Consider the following 19,069-nt stretch of genomic DNA (forward strand, 5'->3'; position numbering starts at 1 on the left):
TGGGGCTACTCCCTTTACCCGGATGACGGGGACGAAAGTCCCCTTCTCCCGAGGTGCCGCCCAAGGCTGCTTTGGGTGTGCAGGATGTGGCGGCAGCCATTTTCGGTGCTGTCGCAGCCACGCACCCAAGCAGCTCTGGATTGGGCTCCAAGTGTTCCCTGAACTGTAACTAGTTCCCTGAACTAGTAACTGTGGCAGGAGCAGCAGTGGTGGTGCATCTATGGTTTGTACACATACACTGTATGTGTGCATCTTAGCCAACAATTATTAGGAGTGCAATATGCAGTGCACCTGCAAAAGTGATTTCATCTTAGAACCACCTACCAATCCCTATTACTGCCACTGCATTAAGGGGAGGGGGATTAGTACATTTTGAACAATAAGGCTGTCTCTTAAACTGTGCCCATCTTTGCTGGCTGAAGCAGAGCCTTTGCCCTGCTACATCACAGGACTGTTCTTGACAAGCACTACCTAGATCATCATTTCTCAACCAGTGGTACTCGTACCACTCGTACCACTGGTGGTATTTGAGGTGGTTTCTGGTGGTATGAAGTCCCTGCCACCTTGCAGTAAGAGCAGCAATGCCACACGACAAGCAGCAGTAGGAAGCTCAGTGGGCAGAGCACTCAAAAAGCTGTCTGCTTTGAGCCTCTTACTGATGTTTGTCATATTGCATCTGGCCTCCCAATCCGGAAGTCATAGGCAACGACATCATCATCAATAACTTCCGCTGGTACTTCCAATAGATGGGCCATTAGGAGTGATATGACAGGGGACAAACGCTGAGAAACATTGACCTAGAGAAGATTCCAAAACCATTTTGCTCTGAGGATCCGGCCTGAAATGACATGGAAGATCTGTATTTCAGTTCTGTGTTCAAGTCTTCCCATGGTGATGATTGTTTTTATAAAATTCCAAGTGACCACATGGAGCTTCTACTAATCTAGCTGGGGAAGCTGCGCTGTGGAAGGAGAGTTTAACTCTCCTGGACCATTTTCCAGGTTCCTAAGTTTCTCTCTCCTCTGTCCTCAAAGTAAAAGCAGCTATTAGCTTTATGTACAGGAGTAGGGAGACAAATCCAGATGTTTGTTGCTTGATGCTAATCTGAATACAGCCTCCTTGTCATTAGCTTCATGCCTTAGAGCACAGTATGAAGTCTGCCATCATTGCTTTGGGACAGAGGGGGCCTGCTATCTTATCACTTAATGAAATTACTTTACAAGAATTCTGTATAAATGAGCCAAAAACTATAAATGCACAAAGGCAATTTATGGCAAGAGGAATTGCAGAAGATCCTCAATTTCCTCCTTGCTGCCATTAAAATGAAATGGGCTTATGACTATTATTTGGGGGCAATTCCAAACAATGTAATTTTCCTTCCTGATGCTAAAAGGCAATTTATTTACAAATGTCAGTAGGTTTCACCTCTGCATGTGACCCCCGACGAACAGACTTCACCAAAATGGCTTTGTTCTTTTCTTCTATGTCGAAGCCATAGTCATCCTCTTCAGGCAAAACCTTAGAGAGGAAGAAAAGCATCGTTTAGAAACCTATGAGCTTGTTTTAACAACTAGCTAGTTTGAATTTTGCAGTATTTGGTAGTCAGTTCAATACTGCACCCTCTTTCCTCACCATCATCATTGAAAAACAAATGCATTTATTGGAGCCACTTAGTAGTTGAAAAAAGAAAGCATGAAAAATGTCAATGAAGGGGACCTTAGACGCTTAAAAAACAGAAAGCAAGAAAAAGCAACATGAACTCAGACTCCTTTAGACAATTATTTTGCTTTATGGTGACTACGTAACTGAAGGTTTCAGTACTATGGTTGTTTATTAAGTGAGGCTGTAGCCACAGCAATAAATGGCAACATTGTTTTGGATGTCTATAAGGCTAATTCAGGAGCATATGCCTTATTTCTGCAATTTCATGTGCATTTATCTGCAGGGCATTCGGGACTTGTGATGGTGGTGGTGTCTTAGTGCATGACGAAGAGGGCCTCACATGGGAGAAGCTGGCCCAGAAAACCCAGGAGCCAATCCTAAAGAAAGAAGATGGTGCTGGTGGAAGTTTGCACAGTCCTTTTACTCTTATGAGGCCCTCTTCTTCATATGAGGCCATATGAGGCCCTCTTCTTCATGCACTAAGATCTGTTCTTTGAAACTCTGTTCCAAACCTCATCTTTATCAAAAGTTACATGGAAGGACAGGACCTCTTCAGCACTGGCACTCTTATTATGGAACTCTCTCCTAGAAAATCCCAGTAGCCAGTTCTGCTGTTACATTTAGGAAGTAGGAAACACTTTTCTGTTCCAGCGTCATTTGATGAGGGGAGGTAAGGCTGAATTTTACTTTGAGGTTGCTTCATTACTGCTAGAATGCAGTTCTAACACTTTTAGGTTTTCACCTGTTCTTGATTGCAATTTTTACATCAGGTTATGAACTGCCTGGAGGGTTCAACAGCACCATGCGGTAGCATATACGTAAAATAAATAAACAAATATTTGCAAATTGCATCCAAGGCTGCTTGCCATTTCCCAAGACCTGCCAGGAAATTTCACCCCACCCTGCCCCCATAAAACAGAAAAATAAGAATTTTATCCTACTCCAACTGCATTTACAGTTCTGGAAAAAGACAAAAGTTCTTACGCAGTTGTACTCAGTACTACTACTAGCTCCTCACTTTCTTTTTCTGGCAGAGGTTCATCATAGCACATTATTAAGGAAATGATTTCTCCTTTTCTATAGGAACTGAGCTTTGTAAGCGGAAGACAACATTCTAGGCTACCTATGACCGGAAACAGGGGGAAAAATGCCTATTGGGGAGATGACGCAATGAAGAAGAGATGGCTCAGTAAAACCAGCCCCGAGGCTGGATCCTCCTAACAGAACATTCTGGGAGCAATGCTACACAGATACGTTTAGTACAAAGAGTTCTTTGGAACTCAGCACTTTGCTGGTGAATTGTTGGGCTTGCACACTGACAAAGGCCCAAGTGTCGACCTCCAGCACAATACAGCCTTTATGACCATAAGTTCTGGACTTAATTGAAACTGGATGGGGACTCAACAGCTTCAGTTTGCCATTTTTTTCCATTTGGAGACGCTGCAGGACTTGTTAGAAAAGCCTGCTCAAGAACGGCACTTTTTGAAGCAAAAGGGTGACGACCGTAATTCGCTTTCCAATTAAATCACAGTCACATGGCAAGAGCCCTGGGGAACCCTGACCCTTGAGAAGTTAAACAAAACATCACAATTTCAATACTATCTATGGATGATTTATCGTAGCTTAAAATAGTTTCTGTGAAAACAACAGTAGATTACTTTGAACTTGTCTCTGAATTTAAGAGTAAAGTCCAAACACCCTGCAGAGTTGGTGGGGTGTGTAAAGCAACCCACCATGCAACACATGACCAAAAGAATGATAATGTCTCTATCAGTTATCAATTTTGCCCCTTTCTATGGCTTGGAATGGTGGCAGAATAATAGCTATACTCTATTCCAGTGGTTCTCAAACTCTCTGGGAGAGTTTGAGAGCCACTAAGTCTTTGTTGCAGGGGACGGGGGGAAGGCAGAGATGTGACGCTCAGCATCGTGCCTCTGATCTGGGCACAGGGGCACGCTGCCACTCACCCCTGCCTGCAGCAGCCTCTTGGGAGTTAGGGGAGCCCAGTGTCAGCCTCAGCAGGGCTCCCCATGCAGCACAGAGCCCTTCAGAAGACGATTGCTACCACTTCCAGTTTTGCAATCATGAAACAGGAAGTGGTCGTAATCGTCTTTTGGAGGACCCTGTGCTGCGTGGGGAGCCCTGCTGAGGCTGGCACTGCTCTCCCCCAACCCCCAGGAGGCTGCTGCAGGCAGGGGTGAGTAGCAGCATGCCCCTGAGCCCAGAACGGAGACGCATTGCTGAGCATCGCAGCTCCACCTTCCCCCGCCCCTTCCCTTAAGAGAGAACTACCTAAGGCTGGGGCATTCCAGTCTGAAAACCACTGCCCTATTCAATAATTATATTTATCAATAATAAGAGTGTGTAATAATTATACTCCTTTTTCTGGCAAGACAGGTTCCCCAGCAGGCTTATAATATGTTAGGGCAATGTTTCTCAAACTGTGGGTTAGGAAACCACTAGATGGGTCACAAGTCAATTTCTGGTGGGTCCCCATTCATTTCAATCTTTTATTTTTAATATATTAGACTTGATGCTACCATGGTATGTGACGGCATTTGGAGAAATGTTAACAGATCTGTACTTTTAACAGGTTATTACGTACATGCTTTTAACAATGACAGTTAATGGGGCTTACTCCTGGGTAAGTGTCAACAGGACTGCAGCCAAGGATTGTTAAAAATTTCCCTGCTTGATGCTGTCAGTTCTGGCCACGACATCACTTCCGGTGGGTTCCAACACATTGTCATTATAACATGTGGGTCCCAATGCTAAAAAGTTTGAGAACCACTGCGTTAGGGATACGTGGAGGTATTCATTGATCAATCATCTCCTTTTCAATGAGAATCTATCCGCTTATTTGTCAATAGGCTTTTCCATAAGCACAAACTTTGGGCGCAAACTTTGATCAGTGTCAGAGACCAGGACTTTTGTGTCAGGTGTCTCTGACGAGGTACTCCGGCAATGCAGTCCAGGCACTTTGCTCCCTGCACCACTCTGGTGGATTATGAGAAGAAAATATTGTAGCCTGTTCTCTGCTGCAATGCAGCAACACTACTACTGCAGATGGCTAGAAAATGTACTGCAGAATAAATTAGGTGACACAAAGATCCAGTAAGGTCCCAGCTGTTTCTATAATGCTGTAAACTCTGATTTGGCTCCCTAGACTGAACAACTCAACACTCAGGTGCAGGGCTTAGCTGCTCAGAGACTGATTTTCTGCTTAATTTCCATCCTGCTGAACTGTCTACTGGATTCTTTTTTTAAAAAAAAATTTTTTTTATTTATTTCAGATACAGGGTAGGGATATGGGATAAACTAGGGTATAGAGTTACACAGGTTACATAACACAACAGGATATTGGCCATTGGGTTACAAAATGCATTTTAAAACACAATTTATACATCAAGATAAAGCTAAACACAAACTCATCTATATAAATCATCACCACATATAACATTTAAAATGCTTAACTTAATCTACTCAACCTATAATATTTATTCAATACTATCTATCCAATCATAAAACAGCTTCAGTATCTTCTTACTTTATCTAAATCTTTATCTTTCATTCTTCCTGTTAATACAGCCATTTCTGCAATTTCATAAATCTTATCTATTAATTTTTCTCTATTAGGGATATCTGTAGATTTCCATAATTGTGCATACAATATTCTTGCCGCTGTACTAATCTGTATAATAAGATATTTCTTTTGTACGTCTTTAATTTCTGACATTATATTCAGGAGGAATATTTCCGGTTTGAATGGTATAACAACATTAAAATTTTTGTCTCATTTTCTTGGCATTTTTCACAAGTCCACCACATATGATGAAAAGTACCCTCAATCTGGTTACATTTCCAACACTTATTTGACTGTCTACTGGATTCTAATGAATAATCTGCCTGCCATCAGGTCAATGGACCATGACAGTTAGGTCTGTCAAAACGATCAATCAAACCGGGGTAGATGATTTAATACTCTTCATAGGATACATATGAAGTTTTTGTCCACTGAGCTTTGTTCATGAAGAAATAGCTGAATGTTTAAAGTTAGGAGTGGAAGAGGAAGAAAAGCAGAAGAACCCTTTCAATGGTATAAATTTATGCTGCATCAGCCTTGGATTAGGGAAACATGGGTTCAGATCTATGTGTGGCCATAAAGCTCATGGGTTTTCCTTGGAAAGTCACTTTCTCAACCTTACCTACATCACAGGTTCATTATGAAGCAGGACAGCTCTGTGCTTATTTCTTGAAGGAAATGTGAGATATATGTGATCAGTGGTACCAGCCCACAACCTTCCTGTGTCAATGGGTAAAGTATTTTGAACGCTTTGAATGAAATTTTTCTATTCTTAAGCCATTTCTGCCCAATGTTGCATATACACAACAGGGATCCAATGTGTACATCTGTGGGCTGGGCAGAAGTGTTAAGAGGTAGTGACCCAAACCAGTTGTAGTTGTGCGCATCGTCTCTTTGTCCAAGAACTGTACAGGGCTCTGGGTGGGGAATTCCCATTTTTAACTGCCTCAGAAGAGCTGCAGATACACATCCAGCTTTCACATGTGTGTCTGCCTTGCTGTATCCGCATAAGTACGTTTATCAGCAAGCTATCTCCAAAAATTATAGCAAAAAAAATTCAGCTGCATTTCATTAGTATTAAAATATTCCACTGCAGAGAGATAAGTGCAGCACTGTATGTACTCAATCTATTCTCATAGGTCATCAGAGGCCCTGTTCCAGCTGCCCCTTTCTTCAAAGTCTGATGTAGGGTCGTGCTTCAATTGACTCAGATCATGGATCCATCCAGCTCAGCGTTGGCTATATTGGCTGACAGTGGCATCTCCCAGCCCTCTCTGGAGACGATGAGGACTGAAGCCAACACCTGCTAAATGTACAGCAGGTGTTTTGCCTCTGAGCTACAGCCCCATCCTCATTAAGTTAGGTGAGCAGCAACAACAGAGCTTGTATACTGGTTGCACTCTGATTTTGGAATAAAGCATCAGGTCAAGATTTTCTTTTTAATTTGCCTTGGTTTTTAATGAACAGCAACGTTGAGGTTTTTTTAGTGTGCTATTTTACTTAGGGCACAATCCTAACCAGGTCTACTCAGAAGTAAGTCACATTTTGTTCACTGGAGCTTACTCTCAGGAAAGTGTGGTTAGGATTGCAGCCTTAGGGTCCAATCCTATCCAATTTTTCAGTGCCAGTTCAACTGTGCCAATGGGGCGTGCACTGCATCTGGTGGTGGGGAGGCAGTCATAGAGGCCTCCTCAAGGTATGGGAACGTTTGCTCCCTTACCTCGCGGCTGCACTGGTGCTGGAAAGTTGGATAGGATTGGGCCCTTAACGTATTAAGATTTTTTATGAATTGATTGTTGCTATGTTATGGAATGTTACCTTAAATATGCAAAGGTATATATAAAGACAAGATTCAAGTATGATTGAAATATATAAATAGAAATGCATTAAATCTCTCCTGGATATTTCATCAGCTGTCATCTCTATAGGCACAGTCACTGCTTTATTTCAGCATAAAACATCCTGGTATGACCCACCCTAGAGTCTAACTTCTGCTTCAGCAAGAATTGTTTATAAATTATAAAGAAAATAACATGGCACAGCCTCACTGCTACATTTTTAGAATCTGGAAGTAAGCCTAAGCTTTAATTCTCCCGAAGTATGCCGAGAATTTTGTATGTTTTTTCTTTCAGCAGGTCGGGATTTATGTCCATGAACAGAGACAATTGCACAAACAAATGAAAATAAGTATTTGTTCAGAGGAAGTTTGCCTCGCAAGGGAATAATTTGCCTTTGGCATCTGCACATTTTATTACAGAAAATATTTGCTGTTCTCTTCCTTCCCCTGTAAGGTCAGAAAGAGGAATAAAATAGTATCCCTAGTAATTGTATAAGAGAGAGAGAGAGAGAGAGAGAGAGAGAGAGAGAGAGAGAGAGAGAGAGAGAGAGAGAGAGAGAAGGTGGATTTTCCCTTATGCAATTTAGAATATGTTGCAAAAGCACAGTGCATGTCAAAAGCCACCCAGGAAAGATAATCTACTTTTTATTATTGTTTAAAATCCGCCCTGCAAAAGGAATGCAGCCATAGATAAGAGGCTGTTAAGACAGCATTCTTCCCAAGTAGAAGCATAAGAATTTCACCTGGCCCTTGGTGTTTGTGGATACTTCATACGCTGCACAGAGACAAACCAGGGTTTGGACACAGGTATACACTCAACAAGGAGCTGCAGCCAATTATGGCCACCTGATAAGTAGACCTATATGATACACGAATCTGCAAACATACGTTTGACACACTTTACATCTTTGGGAATATACATCACATGGACGACAAAAGTACACATTACATTGGAGTTCTGTAACTGAAACTCCCACAAGGCCTCTTGGATCTGGATCAGGGCCATGACACTAGGGCAGTGGTTCTCAAACTGGTGGTTCGCGACCCACCAGCTTGTGTAAAGATGCCATGTTCCCTTTAAGGGGCGGGAGCAGGGGGAAAGCAGCAAAGCGATCCCCAGGATTGCGCCCCTGCGGGGGGAGGGGGGCTATTTTTCAACAAACCATAAGTGCTACCAGGGTCCAGGGGGTGTGGGGAACCCTACGGAGCGCTTGCAGGACTCTCAGCGGCTTTTAAACAGTGAAAGTTCCAAGTGCGACGAAACCAGAAATTCCACTTCCGGTTTAACCACTTGGAACTTTCATTGTTTAAAAGCTGCGCCCTGCAAGCGCTCCATGGGGCTCCCCACACCCCCTGGACCCTGGGAGCACATGTGGTTTGTTGAAAAATAACCCCCCTTCCCCCTCAGGGGCGCGATCCTAGGGATCGCTTTGCTGCCCCCGCAAAGACTTACCCAGGAGTAAATCTCCTGGGAAGTTTGAGAACCACTGCACTAGGGGGAATCCCACATTTCCTCTCCACACTGTGAGCGCCACTTGATCCAAATTATTCCCTTAAAGCTGCAATTAATCAAAGAGCGGGAAAGTTTATGAGAAGGTTTTCTCTCCCATGGTTAACAGCAATTTCAACAGCAGAATCTGGATCAGGTAACCCTTTGCAGCATTGGATGAATGAAGTTGGGTAATGAGTATGTGGTGAGGGAAGGCTGCAATTTGCAAGTGGACATTGATCTGTAAGCCTTCAGCACTAAGAGGAAAAACTGCTGCAGGATAAGGCAGATGAAGCCACCTTCTGGGAAACACTTTTTCGCCCTTAATGGGCCTCTGGATCCTCTCCCAATATGCTGTTTCTTTTGCTGCCAACCACTCTTACTGCTCTTGCAGTTTGCCAGTCATCAACAATGAGAGTGGTTCAGATTTGGCCCATTCTCAGGAAATAAGCTTCCTTAGACAAACAACAGTAATCAAGACCTACTAAAATAATCCACTAAATAGGACGACGGAATACAGTAAAAGCTTACAGAATCAGAACAAAAGTTTGGAAGATAAAGGGAACCAGAATGCTAATATTTTAAAAATGGTGTGGCTTTTTACACTTATTGCCAACACATGAACAACACCTCCGTTTACAAATAGCAGGTACCCAAGAATGCATGTTTAGAATATATCATGTTCAAGCATAAACACTTAGTTTCAGAATATGTTTTCTTAAGGTGGTTTATGCTGGTTTGTGTCAGAGCCAGATCAAGGAACACTCACCCCAGGTAGTCCTGGAAGAAGAATACTAATCACGGTGTCAGCAGAAAACAGCAGAAATGGTAGCCAGGCTACCCAACATCTGGATGCAGGAATATCTGACACATAACTAAGGAGCAGCAGTCTTGTCACTTTGGCCATGAGGGTGCGTATTCCAGCTCCATGTGACCTGATATCTTATGGGAGCTTACAGCTGAGCAGGCACGAGGAGAGTACCCCTCTTGCTTCTTTTACACATGGTGCAGAACAGCAGGTTTGGGGGTGGCTGAGGATAAGGGTGAAGCTAACCTCCTTCCCTTTAGTACCGAGGCCCTGGGACGCAGAGATACAAAGGAGTACAAGAACACTGGGGAAGTCTTTCAGTAGAAGCCAGACCTGATGTCCCTTCACTATGGCCCCAACCACCACCACCACCAACACGTATGTATGTATCTGCCTGTCAGTCGAACAATATTCTGTCATGTTCTAACACAATCAAGACACAGAACCTAGAATGAGGCTGTGCAAATGGAAGCAGGTTGCAGTGGTTGGAGTCAGGATTGGAACAGGAGTCAGGACTGGGACAGGAATCAGGATTTGCTCTATGTTATCCCTCCATACATATCCTTACCATCTAAATGGTTGCCATTTACTCCAACAACATAACAAAGCACTGCTTTTACAGACACTGTTGCACTGGGTAGCCCAGTCATTATTGGCTGCATGATGTTTTCAGTGTCATGTGCCTCTGTGCACACAGCACTCAAAGATACACATTTTCTCTTGGGTCTCTACTATATACCAGTCCTTCCTATACACACATTATACACACACATTCCTATACACACATTATGTCTGTCATTTTGATAGGCCTTTTTGCTCTCATAAAACATATATCAATAGCCTTCTCTTACCAGCAAGCTTTTGGCTAAGATATTTTCAATGAGTTTGAAGTCATTTCGTAAGGGTTTGCTCTTGGAACTGGTACCTTCCATTTCCTCATCAGCATGAAACCGGAAATATTGAGACTCATCTTTGAATTCACTCTTCTCCAGTACTTGAAACCAAAGAGTGGGAAACAGATAAACATGCTGTTACTTGCAAACACAAGTGGGAAACAGATAAACATGCTGTTACTTGCAAACACAAAACAAGGATATAAAAGCAACTGTGCTGTAACTGTTAAATAATGAAATATGAACAAAACCACCAACAGTGTTAAATTATTTCTTTCCAAAACAGATCACCAGGGAGATCCTCCTACAGCATAGTGAATACTTGGGATTTTGGTGTGCCTGTTCATTGTTGGAACTTGTATGTGATTATTTACAGAATCCCATTCATGTATACAGTGCCTTTAAAGAGATGACAGGTACTTGCCCCAAGGGGCTCACAATCTAGAAATAAAAAAGGGGGAACAACAGTGGAAGGAGAGTGTCACAGTCCTCATGTCTCCCAGACCAATCATAAGCACTCCTGGTTCACCGGCCCAACACTCCCAATGAGTCATGAATGCATGTTCTCAATGTGTTCTTGTGTATCATATTATCTCAAAGGACTTAACACTCTGTAAGAAAGCAGGGCACAGTGTCCATGCACAAAAGCCAAATGCTGACAAGTCCTTGCAAACTTCTGCCTGACTACTACTACTACTACTACTACTACTACTACTACTACTACTATTATTATTATTATTATTATTAACAACAGTATTTAGACTAGACAAACATTCCAATCAGGTGGGCATACAAGGCCTCAGGAACTGCTTGTGAAAAATATTCCATTGAATCAAATTAACCATTTTTTTTCTTTCCAGAAAAAACATCATCAGCACAGTGCTAAGTGGAGAAAATCTAGGAGTTAAATGAATAGTATTCTTCTAGTTAACAAGCAGTATTTACAATTTAAGCCTTTGTTTTAAGCCTTCCTGTCTGTATTCATCCCTGAACTTCCCACTTGACCACCTTTCCTAGACTTGTTTCCTGGCAAAGAATGGCATGAGAGCATGTGATCCAAACATGGGAGGATGACAGTCAATCATATTTCAGCACTTGAACTATTCCGTTTGGTCTACTGAATTGCTTCTTTCAGTAGATCTCCACAGTAACTGTGCTCTTGGAGCTTAAGCTTGTCTTCCTGATGCTTTGCTCAGATTTAGAACGTTGTTCACACAGGTAAGAAATCTTGGTTTCTCCATTTGAATTCTGCTATAATTTACTTATTTTTGACCGTGTATCTTATCTCAACCAATGGGCACACAAGGCAGATTGATACTGTGATGGATGGAAGACTAACAATAGGGGGCAGATATAACTAACATTCCGTTTTAGGGAGTTTCCTTGAGATATCTGAGTTTCCTGAGATATATGAGTGATATCTGAAGACAGACTGTTGAGCTAAATGACCCTGCCTGGTAAATCTTATGTGCTTATCACCGATAATTTTTTTTTTAACTACTGAGTTCATATATGACTTTGCATGTGAAATAAAGGAGTACCAAACTACCGTATTTTTCGCTTATAAGACGCACCTGACCATAAGACGCACCTAGTTTTTAGAGGAGGAAAACAGGAAAAAAATATTCTGAACCAAATAGTGTAATAAAATATGTCTCTCCGCTGCTCTGTTTCCATGCTCCTTAGCATATTTTACTACCTCTAATTTAAAAGGAATTTTATATGCTAGCCTTTTCTGCTTTATCATCCTTGCACTGGTAGAATGAGGTACTGTAGTATTTTTCTGCAAGTGCATTGTCACTAAGCGATGAACATTTGCATTACCATTGAGCGCCGGCACTTGCATTACAATTTGCATTTGCATTACCATTGAGCGCAGGCAGGACCCTGGTCAGGGGCAGAAGCACCTGCCAAGCAGGCTCTGCTGCCCTGAGAACGCCTGCAGCTTTGCAGTATTCGCTCCATACGACGCACACACTTCCCCCCCCCCCACTTTTTTGGGGGGAAAAAGTGCGTCTTATGGAGCGAAAAATACGGTAATGATTCTTCACACCCTCTTGTGTAGAGACCTAAAGATGACTCTCCTGAATCCCATTTCCTTACCATTCCACCAACTCACAGACCTCTGCACTACTGCTCTCCGAATGGGACTAACCTGCTGTCCGTGCAACTGGTCTGACATTATGTCCCTGAAGAAGGCATGGGCCTACGTTGTACACTCCTGACACAGAGGCCAAAATATCCAAGGGAGGACACAAACAAGGGCTGCTTTTCATCCACTGCCTGGACTAATTCCAATCGGTAAACATAGGTCCATTGTGAGGCTTCCAAAGGCCAGCCAACTCCATAGAAAGACAGAGCATGACCATAGAACTAAATTAACTTCTCAGCTGTCTCTCTTCTCCTTTGGCAGTTTTTAAATCCTTTACTTTGCTGGAATTTGCTGAACCAGGTTGAATACTGATGTCATGTCCAAATATCTGCCCTCATCTTCTTGGGCAATGTCACGGATTGCTACTAGCACATAGTGAAAGGTTTATTACAGAAAGCTACAGATGGCCCTGAATGAAACTCTAACTCTGAAGAAACTCTAAGAAACTCTGCCATACTTGAGCTGCTCTCTCTTTTCATCCCTTTGCTCACCATTCCTGAGTTGCCCTAAGCAAAAGCTTCAATTTCTTTAGACGCTGCACACAAAATGGCCTTCAATTACTATGAATGATCCAACAAAGTTAGAGCTGTGGAACATCAAGCAGAAGGCCCAAACTCAAACTGCAGCATCACCACTTTAAATCACTGTGAGGAGTATGGCTGGGAAAGACCCCTGCTTGAAACTTGGAAAGGATACATTTCATTATTTTTCATTTCCCATGATATGACAGCTCCATTGGGATATGATACCAGTGCACTACCATGGCATGACATCCCATGATATCGAAAAGAAAAAGGATTAGGTGCTACAGAACATACATTATTCTGCTTACCACTTACACACCCAAAACTGGCAAAACTGTTGTTCAAAGACAGAATTTGGGGTCAATTCCTAAAAGGCAATCCAGATAAGTAAAGTAGGTGTGGACAGAGAAGAAGAAAGCAAGATTGACAATGCCCAGAACAAGGAAAGGCCTTGCAGAATTGAAGAAGCGCTTTAGGAGCAAACAGGGACAGAGCAAGGTTTGTGAACTGAAAGTGGAGGTGCTTTTTTACAATGTCGGCTGATAGGGAGTGAACCTATACATGGGCAGGAAAAGATAGCAATGAGCAAGGCAAAAACCCCATACTTGAGTCCATGGTGGCCTATATATATGAATGGTGATGCAGTGGTTCAAGGAAGGCACAGTAGAAGGTCTGTGGCTCCTTGAAGTTCTGTGGCTGAGGTCCAGCTATGGATAATGTCAATGCCATAAGGTTGGTTTTCAGCAATGCCCCAACAGCAATGCCCCAATGCAGATGGTTTTCAGCAATGCCCCAACCCTCTGGTTGTGGTCTGGGGAGTTATCGGGTAGAGGTCAAAACTCTTCATTCCTTCCAACTGTTTGATCTTACAAAGGGAGAATAACCTGCAGTTGCTGTACTGGGACTGGTGCATACCTTACACTTTTCATACAGGCTGTTGAGGCTTTGAATTCTCCCTGCATTTCCAAAGCCTGGTTTAATGGCTGTTCCAACTTTGCTTTAGGGACAATAATATGCAGTAGAGAGATATGCCACATTTCTGACTTAATGAGGCAATGTGAGGTCCCTGTTAATTGGTTAGGAGAGGGGGATATTGAATTACCGTGGTGCATGAAGCCATTGTTGCAGAGTCCAACACCCATTGCGACAGCTTCCTCCCTCGTCTGACAGTCTCCCTGGTAACAAGAGAGGACAAATGTTACATCTCAGACCACTTCCTAATTCAAACAACTTCCCTCTGGTCTGTGACCCGGCCCCAGCACTCAAATTAGCATGGCACTCTCTGCAAAGAAACAATAGTAAGCAATTAAAACAGAGTTCCCTTTGCCTCAACTCCATTCATTCCTATATATAGCACCTCATCTCTCCCACAGGAATTGGAGGGACAAAGACCAGAGCTCCGAAAAGCAGCTGTTTTAATAGTACAAATTCAGCATATTACCTCAATGCAGAAAACTTCTTTCACTGGCAAATGCAATAGTCTGAATTCACTGCCCTTTGGCAACAGACAATAAAACACCACTCTAGAGAGGGAGACTGCCAAACCTTCATAAGGTGGAGGGTAAGCACAACGTGTTCAGACTTCCCAGCTTTCATACAATTTCTATATTGCTTTGTTTTCTTCCTCAACCCCCCACAGAATCAATTCTGCTTAAAATAAAACACTTCAGTCACATTCCTTTGAAAGCGACTGCCCAACAGTTCCCAAAAATGGTGCAACAGATGTTTTAACCGACCTGGAAAAGCAGGGAAAAATATTTGTTTTGGTGCCTGCAGCCTGACTTAGCCACACAACCACTGATGTAGGCAGCCATTTTGGAACAAAACCACATGGATGTGGTTTTGTGTGGCACAACGGATGCAAGTTGACAATTCTGGCAAATCAAAGTCATCCCCCCCCAAAAAAGATATATCTCATTTAAGTCAGAAAGTCTTTTCCCCTCTCCCCAATATGAACTTGGACATATTTCTGTTCTTGAAGGGAATCGTGAACAGTGCCACAACTAAGGAAAATATATTGGGTGGGGTGGAAATGGGGAGATTTGTACTTTGTACTCAGTGGACTCCATGTCCGGATTAGTCCTTACAAGTGGGTAGCTCCTCCCTCTCAGGTAGGCAGGCCAGAGTCTTTTGGTCATCCTGAGGGGAGGGGCTGCCTGGACTCCCCAGACTGCCCAAGCATGAAGAGCCCCGCCCCTAATGCCAGATGTCTCGTGCCCATCCAGAGGCACTGTAGTGGTGGTCCTCTGGTGTCACGTGCTGCGTTGCGTGTTAGCTTGGGGGATGAGTGCAGAATGGGCCCAGGTGGCGCAGGGCCCTACCCCAGGTCTATTGCTACTCTGCACAGTACTGCGTCCCCCTGACTTTACGATTCTGGTGTTCAGCATGTCTGTTTCTCCTCTTTTTTTTTTTATGGCTGTGAGGGCGGGCGGACTAATCCTGACATGGAGACCACTGAGAAGGGGGATTCATGGTAAGTACAAATCTCCCCGTTCTCCAGTGGGATCTCCATGTCCGTCTTAGTCCTTACAAGTGGGATGTGCCTAAGCAGTGCTCCTCAAGGGTGGGAGCTGCCGTAAGCTTATAGAGCCACGCTCTAGACGATGCGCCTTGCAAAAGCTGCATCCCCAGAGGCGAAGGCGTCGATCTTGTAGTGTTTGATAAATGTGCTAGGCAAGCTCCAGGTAGCTGCCCTGCCTACTGCCTCCAGGGAGGGGTGAGCCCTGAATGCGGCTGAGGTGGTGGCCCTCCTGAGGGAGTGGGCCGCTATGCCCTTAGGGGGGTCCTTGCCCTGTAGGCTTCGGCTATGGTCTCCCTAAGCCATCTGGAAATGGTGGGGGGAGACACCTTCCTGCCTTGGTCACTAGGTCGGAATGAGATGAACAAGGCCTCTGAACGCCGGTGGGCTGAGGTCCTGGAGAGATAAAAGCTCACCGCCCAACGCACGTCGAGGGCATGCCATTCCCGCTCTCTGGAATGAGAAGGGTTGGGGCAGAAGGTGGGTAGCACCACCTCCTGCAAGCGGTGAAACAGGGAGTTCACCTTGGGTAGGAAGGAAGGGTCGGTGCGGAGGACAATCCTGTCCTCCTGGATCTGGCAGAGTTCCTTGGCTATGGAGAGGGCTGCCAGCTCTGACACCCTTCTGGCGGAAGTCACGCCCACCAGGAAGGCGGTCTTCTGCGATAATAGCTTTAGCAAGCACGTCGCGATAGGTTCAAAGGGAGGCCTCGTCAATGCCCTCAGTACCAGTGTCAGGCCCCAAGTGGGAGCCCCTGTCACGGGGGGGCTGGTTAAGGAGACTCACACCCTTGAGGAATTTTCTGACGTGTGGGTGTGCTGCCAGGGCCCTTCCCTTGAGGGACCCCAGAATGAAGGTGACGGCTGAGACCTGTCTCTTAAGGGTGGCCATGCTGAGGCCCTTGTCGAGGCCTGCCTGGAGGAAGCTCTGGAAGTCCTTGACCCTGATCCTCTCTGGGTCATGATTTCGGAATTGGCACTATTCGGTTAGGACCCTCCAGGTTCCACTGTAGACCCGGTTGGTGGATCCTCTCCGGTCGGGGAGGGGAGTAGCCTGAGTTGGCTAGTCTTTTCCACTCAATCTCCAGGCAGCTAAATGGAGTTTGGCCGTCTGTGGGTGAAGGATTGGGCCCTGTGACAGAAGGTCCGGGCGCTGGGGGAGGGAAATGGATGGGGAGATGGCCAGCTCCTGCAGGTCCGGGTACCAGGGCCAGTGGGGGCAGTTTGGGGATATGAGGAGGACCTCAGCCTGCTGTAACCTGACCTTCGTGAGGACCCTCTGAAGGAGCTTTGTGGGGGGAAAGGCATACGTTACCCCTCAGGGCCACCATTGGTGGAGTGTGTCCATCCCCTCTGCTTCCAGACAGCGTCCTCAGGAGAAGAACCTCGGCAGCTGGTGGCTTTGGCTGCTGGCGAACAGGTCTAAGGTCATTGGAGCGAAATGACGGTTGATCCACGCAAAGACCTGCGGGTGAAGCCTCCATTCTGAATGGTCAAAGTCCTGCTGACTTAGCCAGTCCACTGCTGTGTTTTCTAGTTCGGTGATGTGCTTGGTTCTGCTGGACCTGAGGTTCTTTTCCTCCCACAGCATCAGTCTGCGTGCCTCCATCTGCAGTGCTACTGACCTGGTGCCCCCTTGCCAGTTTACGTAGGCCCTTGCCGCGATGTTGTCACTGTAAACTAGGACGTCTTGGTCCCTGAGCTGGGGGAGGGCCAGTGGGATGGTCCTCAACTCTAGCAGGTTGATGGGGGCTATCCTCTCGCTTGGGGACCAGCAGTCCTGTGTTACATCCTCAGGGGTGTGGGCCCCCCATCCTTGGAGTCTCACATCTGTGAACAGGACGGCTCTGTGGTGTATCTGGATGGGTGAGCCCTAGTCCAGTATGTGCGGCCGCCTCCACCATCGAAGGTCCCTGAGAGTGAGGGAGTCTAGTCTGACATGCTTGCTCCTTTTGGAGATGATGAAGTCCTGGAAGGGCAGCAGCAGGCGCTGGAGGGACCATGCCCTGTACCTGGCCCAGGGAATGATGTCCTGACAGGAGGTCAGCATGCGCAGGAGACGGGCCAACATCAGTAAGTCCAGTCTGGGGAAGTGGAGGGCAGCATTGATCAGGTCTGCAGTGTTGGCCTGCCATTCTGGGGACTGGAAAACTGAACTGGGAGGTGTCGATGATTGCTCCCAGGTGTTCCATGGTGTGTGAGGGTGTCAGGTGACTCTTCTCTAAGTTGATTAGGAACTCGTGGTTCCGGAGACATTGGATGGTCTGGTGCAGGTGTAGGGCGCCCTCCTCTGGTGAGGCAGCAGCTGAGATCTCAGCTGTGCCTTCTGTGTCATGTAGCTGTGCCTTCTGATGGACATCAGGATGGAGTGTAGGATCTCCATCTTGAATTTCTGTTGACACATCCATCTGTTGAGCCACCTGAGGCCGAGGGTGGCTCTGGTGCCGCCGGATCTCTTGGGCACGGTGAAGAGGTGGGAGTACACCCTGGACCCCCACTGCTCCCTTGGAACCGGTTTGATGGCCCCAACCTGTAGAAGCTGTTGGATTGCCTTGAGTGTCTTGCCGTGCTTTAGCGGGCACTTGGGTCTGGGGACCCGAAGGAACCAGTTGGCTGGGTGGCTGGTCGTTATTGAGACTTTGGGCCCTTTTCGCCAAAGCGCTGGGGCTGCTGTCCTCTGGGCTTGTGGGCTGGCCATCTTGGGTGCCAGATGGGCCTCTGACTTCTGAAAGGGGTCACAGAGGGTGAGGTAATGGGTTGAGGGTTCCTTAATGACTGAAAGGCCTGGCGCTGGGACCGCTGGGCGGGCCTTGGGTTCTTCTCCCTGGTGGGTAGTCCCCTCTTTTTCCCCCTGGACTCCACCAGTAGCAGGTCCAGGGCGTCCCCAAACACCTTGGCTCCCTGGGAGGGGAGGCCGGTGACCCTGGCATGTGAGGTTGCGTCCACGTCCCAGCTACGCAGCCAGGTGCTATGGCACGTGGCAACTCCTGCGGCCATGGCCCTGGGCGTTTGCTACGAAGGCGGAAGCTGAGGCCATCTTTCTGATATCCGAGCTAGCCCTGGAGCATAGCTTGTGGGTCTCACTGACCTGCTGAAGCCAACAGACCAACTCCCTGGAGCAGAGGGAAGCGGAGGCGGAGGCCCACAGCGCATTGGAGGAGGCCTCGAATCCCTTCCTGGTGGCTAGCTCTACCTTCTTGTCTGTGGGGTCCCTTGGGAGACTGTCACTGACTGTGGGAGGATGGCTGGGGATCCCAGTGCTGCTACAGGGGCGTCCACCAGGGGTGGTTGAGGCGGGCCATGACCTCTGGGGGCAGGTTGTAGAAGGAAAGCAGTGGGGGGTTTCTTGCTGGTTTGGAAAGACTGTTGGGGACCCCCACTTGGTCTTGGGCCCCGTATCCACATGGTGCTTGGGCTACAGGTCTCGCACCTGAACCACCCCTGAGACTAGCTTGTTAAACTGTTAAGCTGCTCAGTGTAGGAAAGGTGGGGCTTGTGTGCCTCAACCTCGTCCCCCGATATTTCTCCCTCTTCTGCAGATGAGGCATGGGAGCTCCCTTTGCTCTGATCCTGCTCCTGGAGGTGGGTGGCACTGCGAACGGAT

The 19,069-nt window shown here is 46.0% G+C and overlaps 1 protein-coding gene across 4 annotated transcripts in view; it reads right to left on the reverse strand.

Moving 5' to 3' along the window:
• The window catches only part of PREX1 (phosphatidylinositol-3,4,5-trisphosphate dependent Rac exchange factor 1), a 270,327-nt gene that overhangs the window by 60,435 nt on the left and 190,823 nt on the right, over positions 1 to 19,069 (reverse strand). For all 4 annotated transcript variants that reach the window (XM_066623406.1, XM_066623404.1, XM_066623403.1 and 1 more), the window contains exons 15-17: positions 14,051 to 14,123; positions 10,231 to 10,373; positions 1,426 to 1,518 (exon numbers count right to left, since the gene is read on the reverse strand). In XM_066623406.1, the coding sequence (XP_066479503.1) occupies positions 1,426 to 1,518; positions 10,231 to 10,373; positions 14,051 to 14,123 (309 nt within the window). The remainder of the gene's footprint in view (positions 1 to 1,425; positions 1,519 to 10,230; positions 10,374 to 14,050; positions 14,124 to 19,069) is intronic.

This window comes from Tiliqua scincoides, chromosome 4 (assembly GCF_035046505.1).
Source record: "Tiliqua scincoides isolate rTilSci1 chromosome 4, rTilSci1.hap2, whole genome shotgun sequence".
NCBI classification, from domain to species: Eukaryota; Metazoa; Chordata; class Lepidosauria; order Squamata; family Scincidae; genus Tiliqua; species Tiliqua scincoides.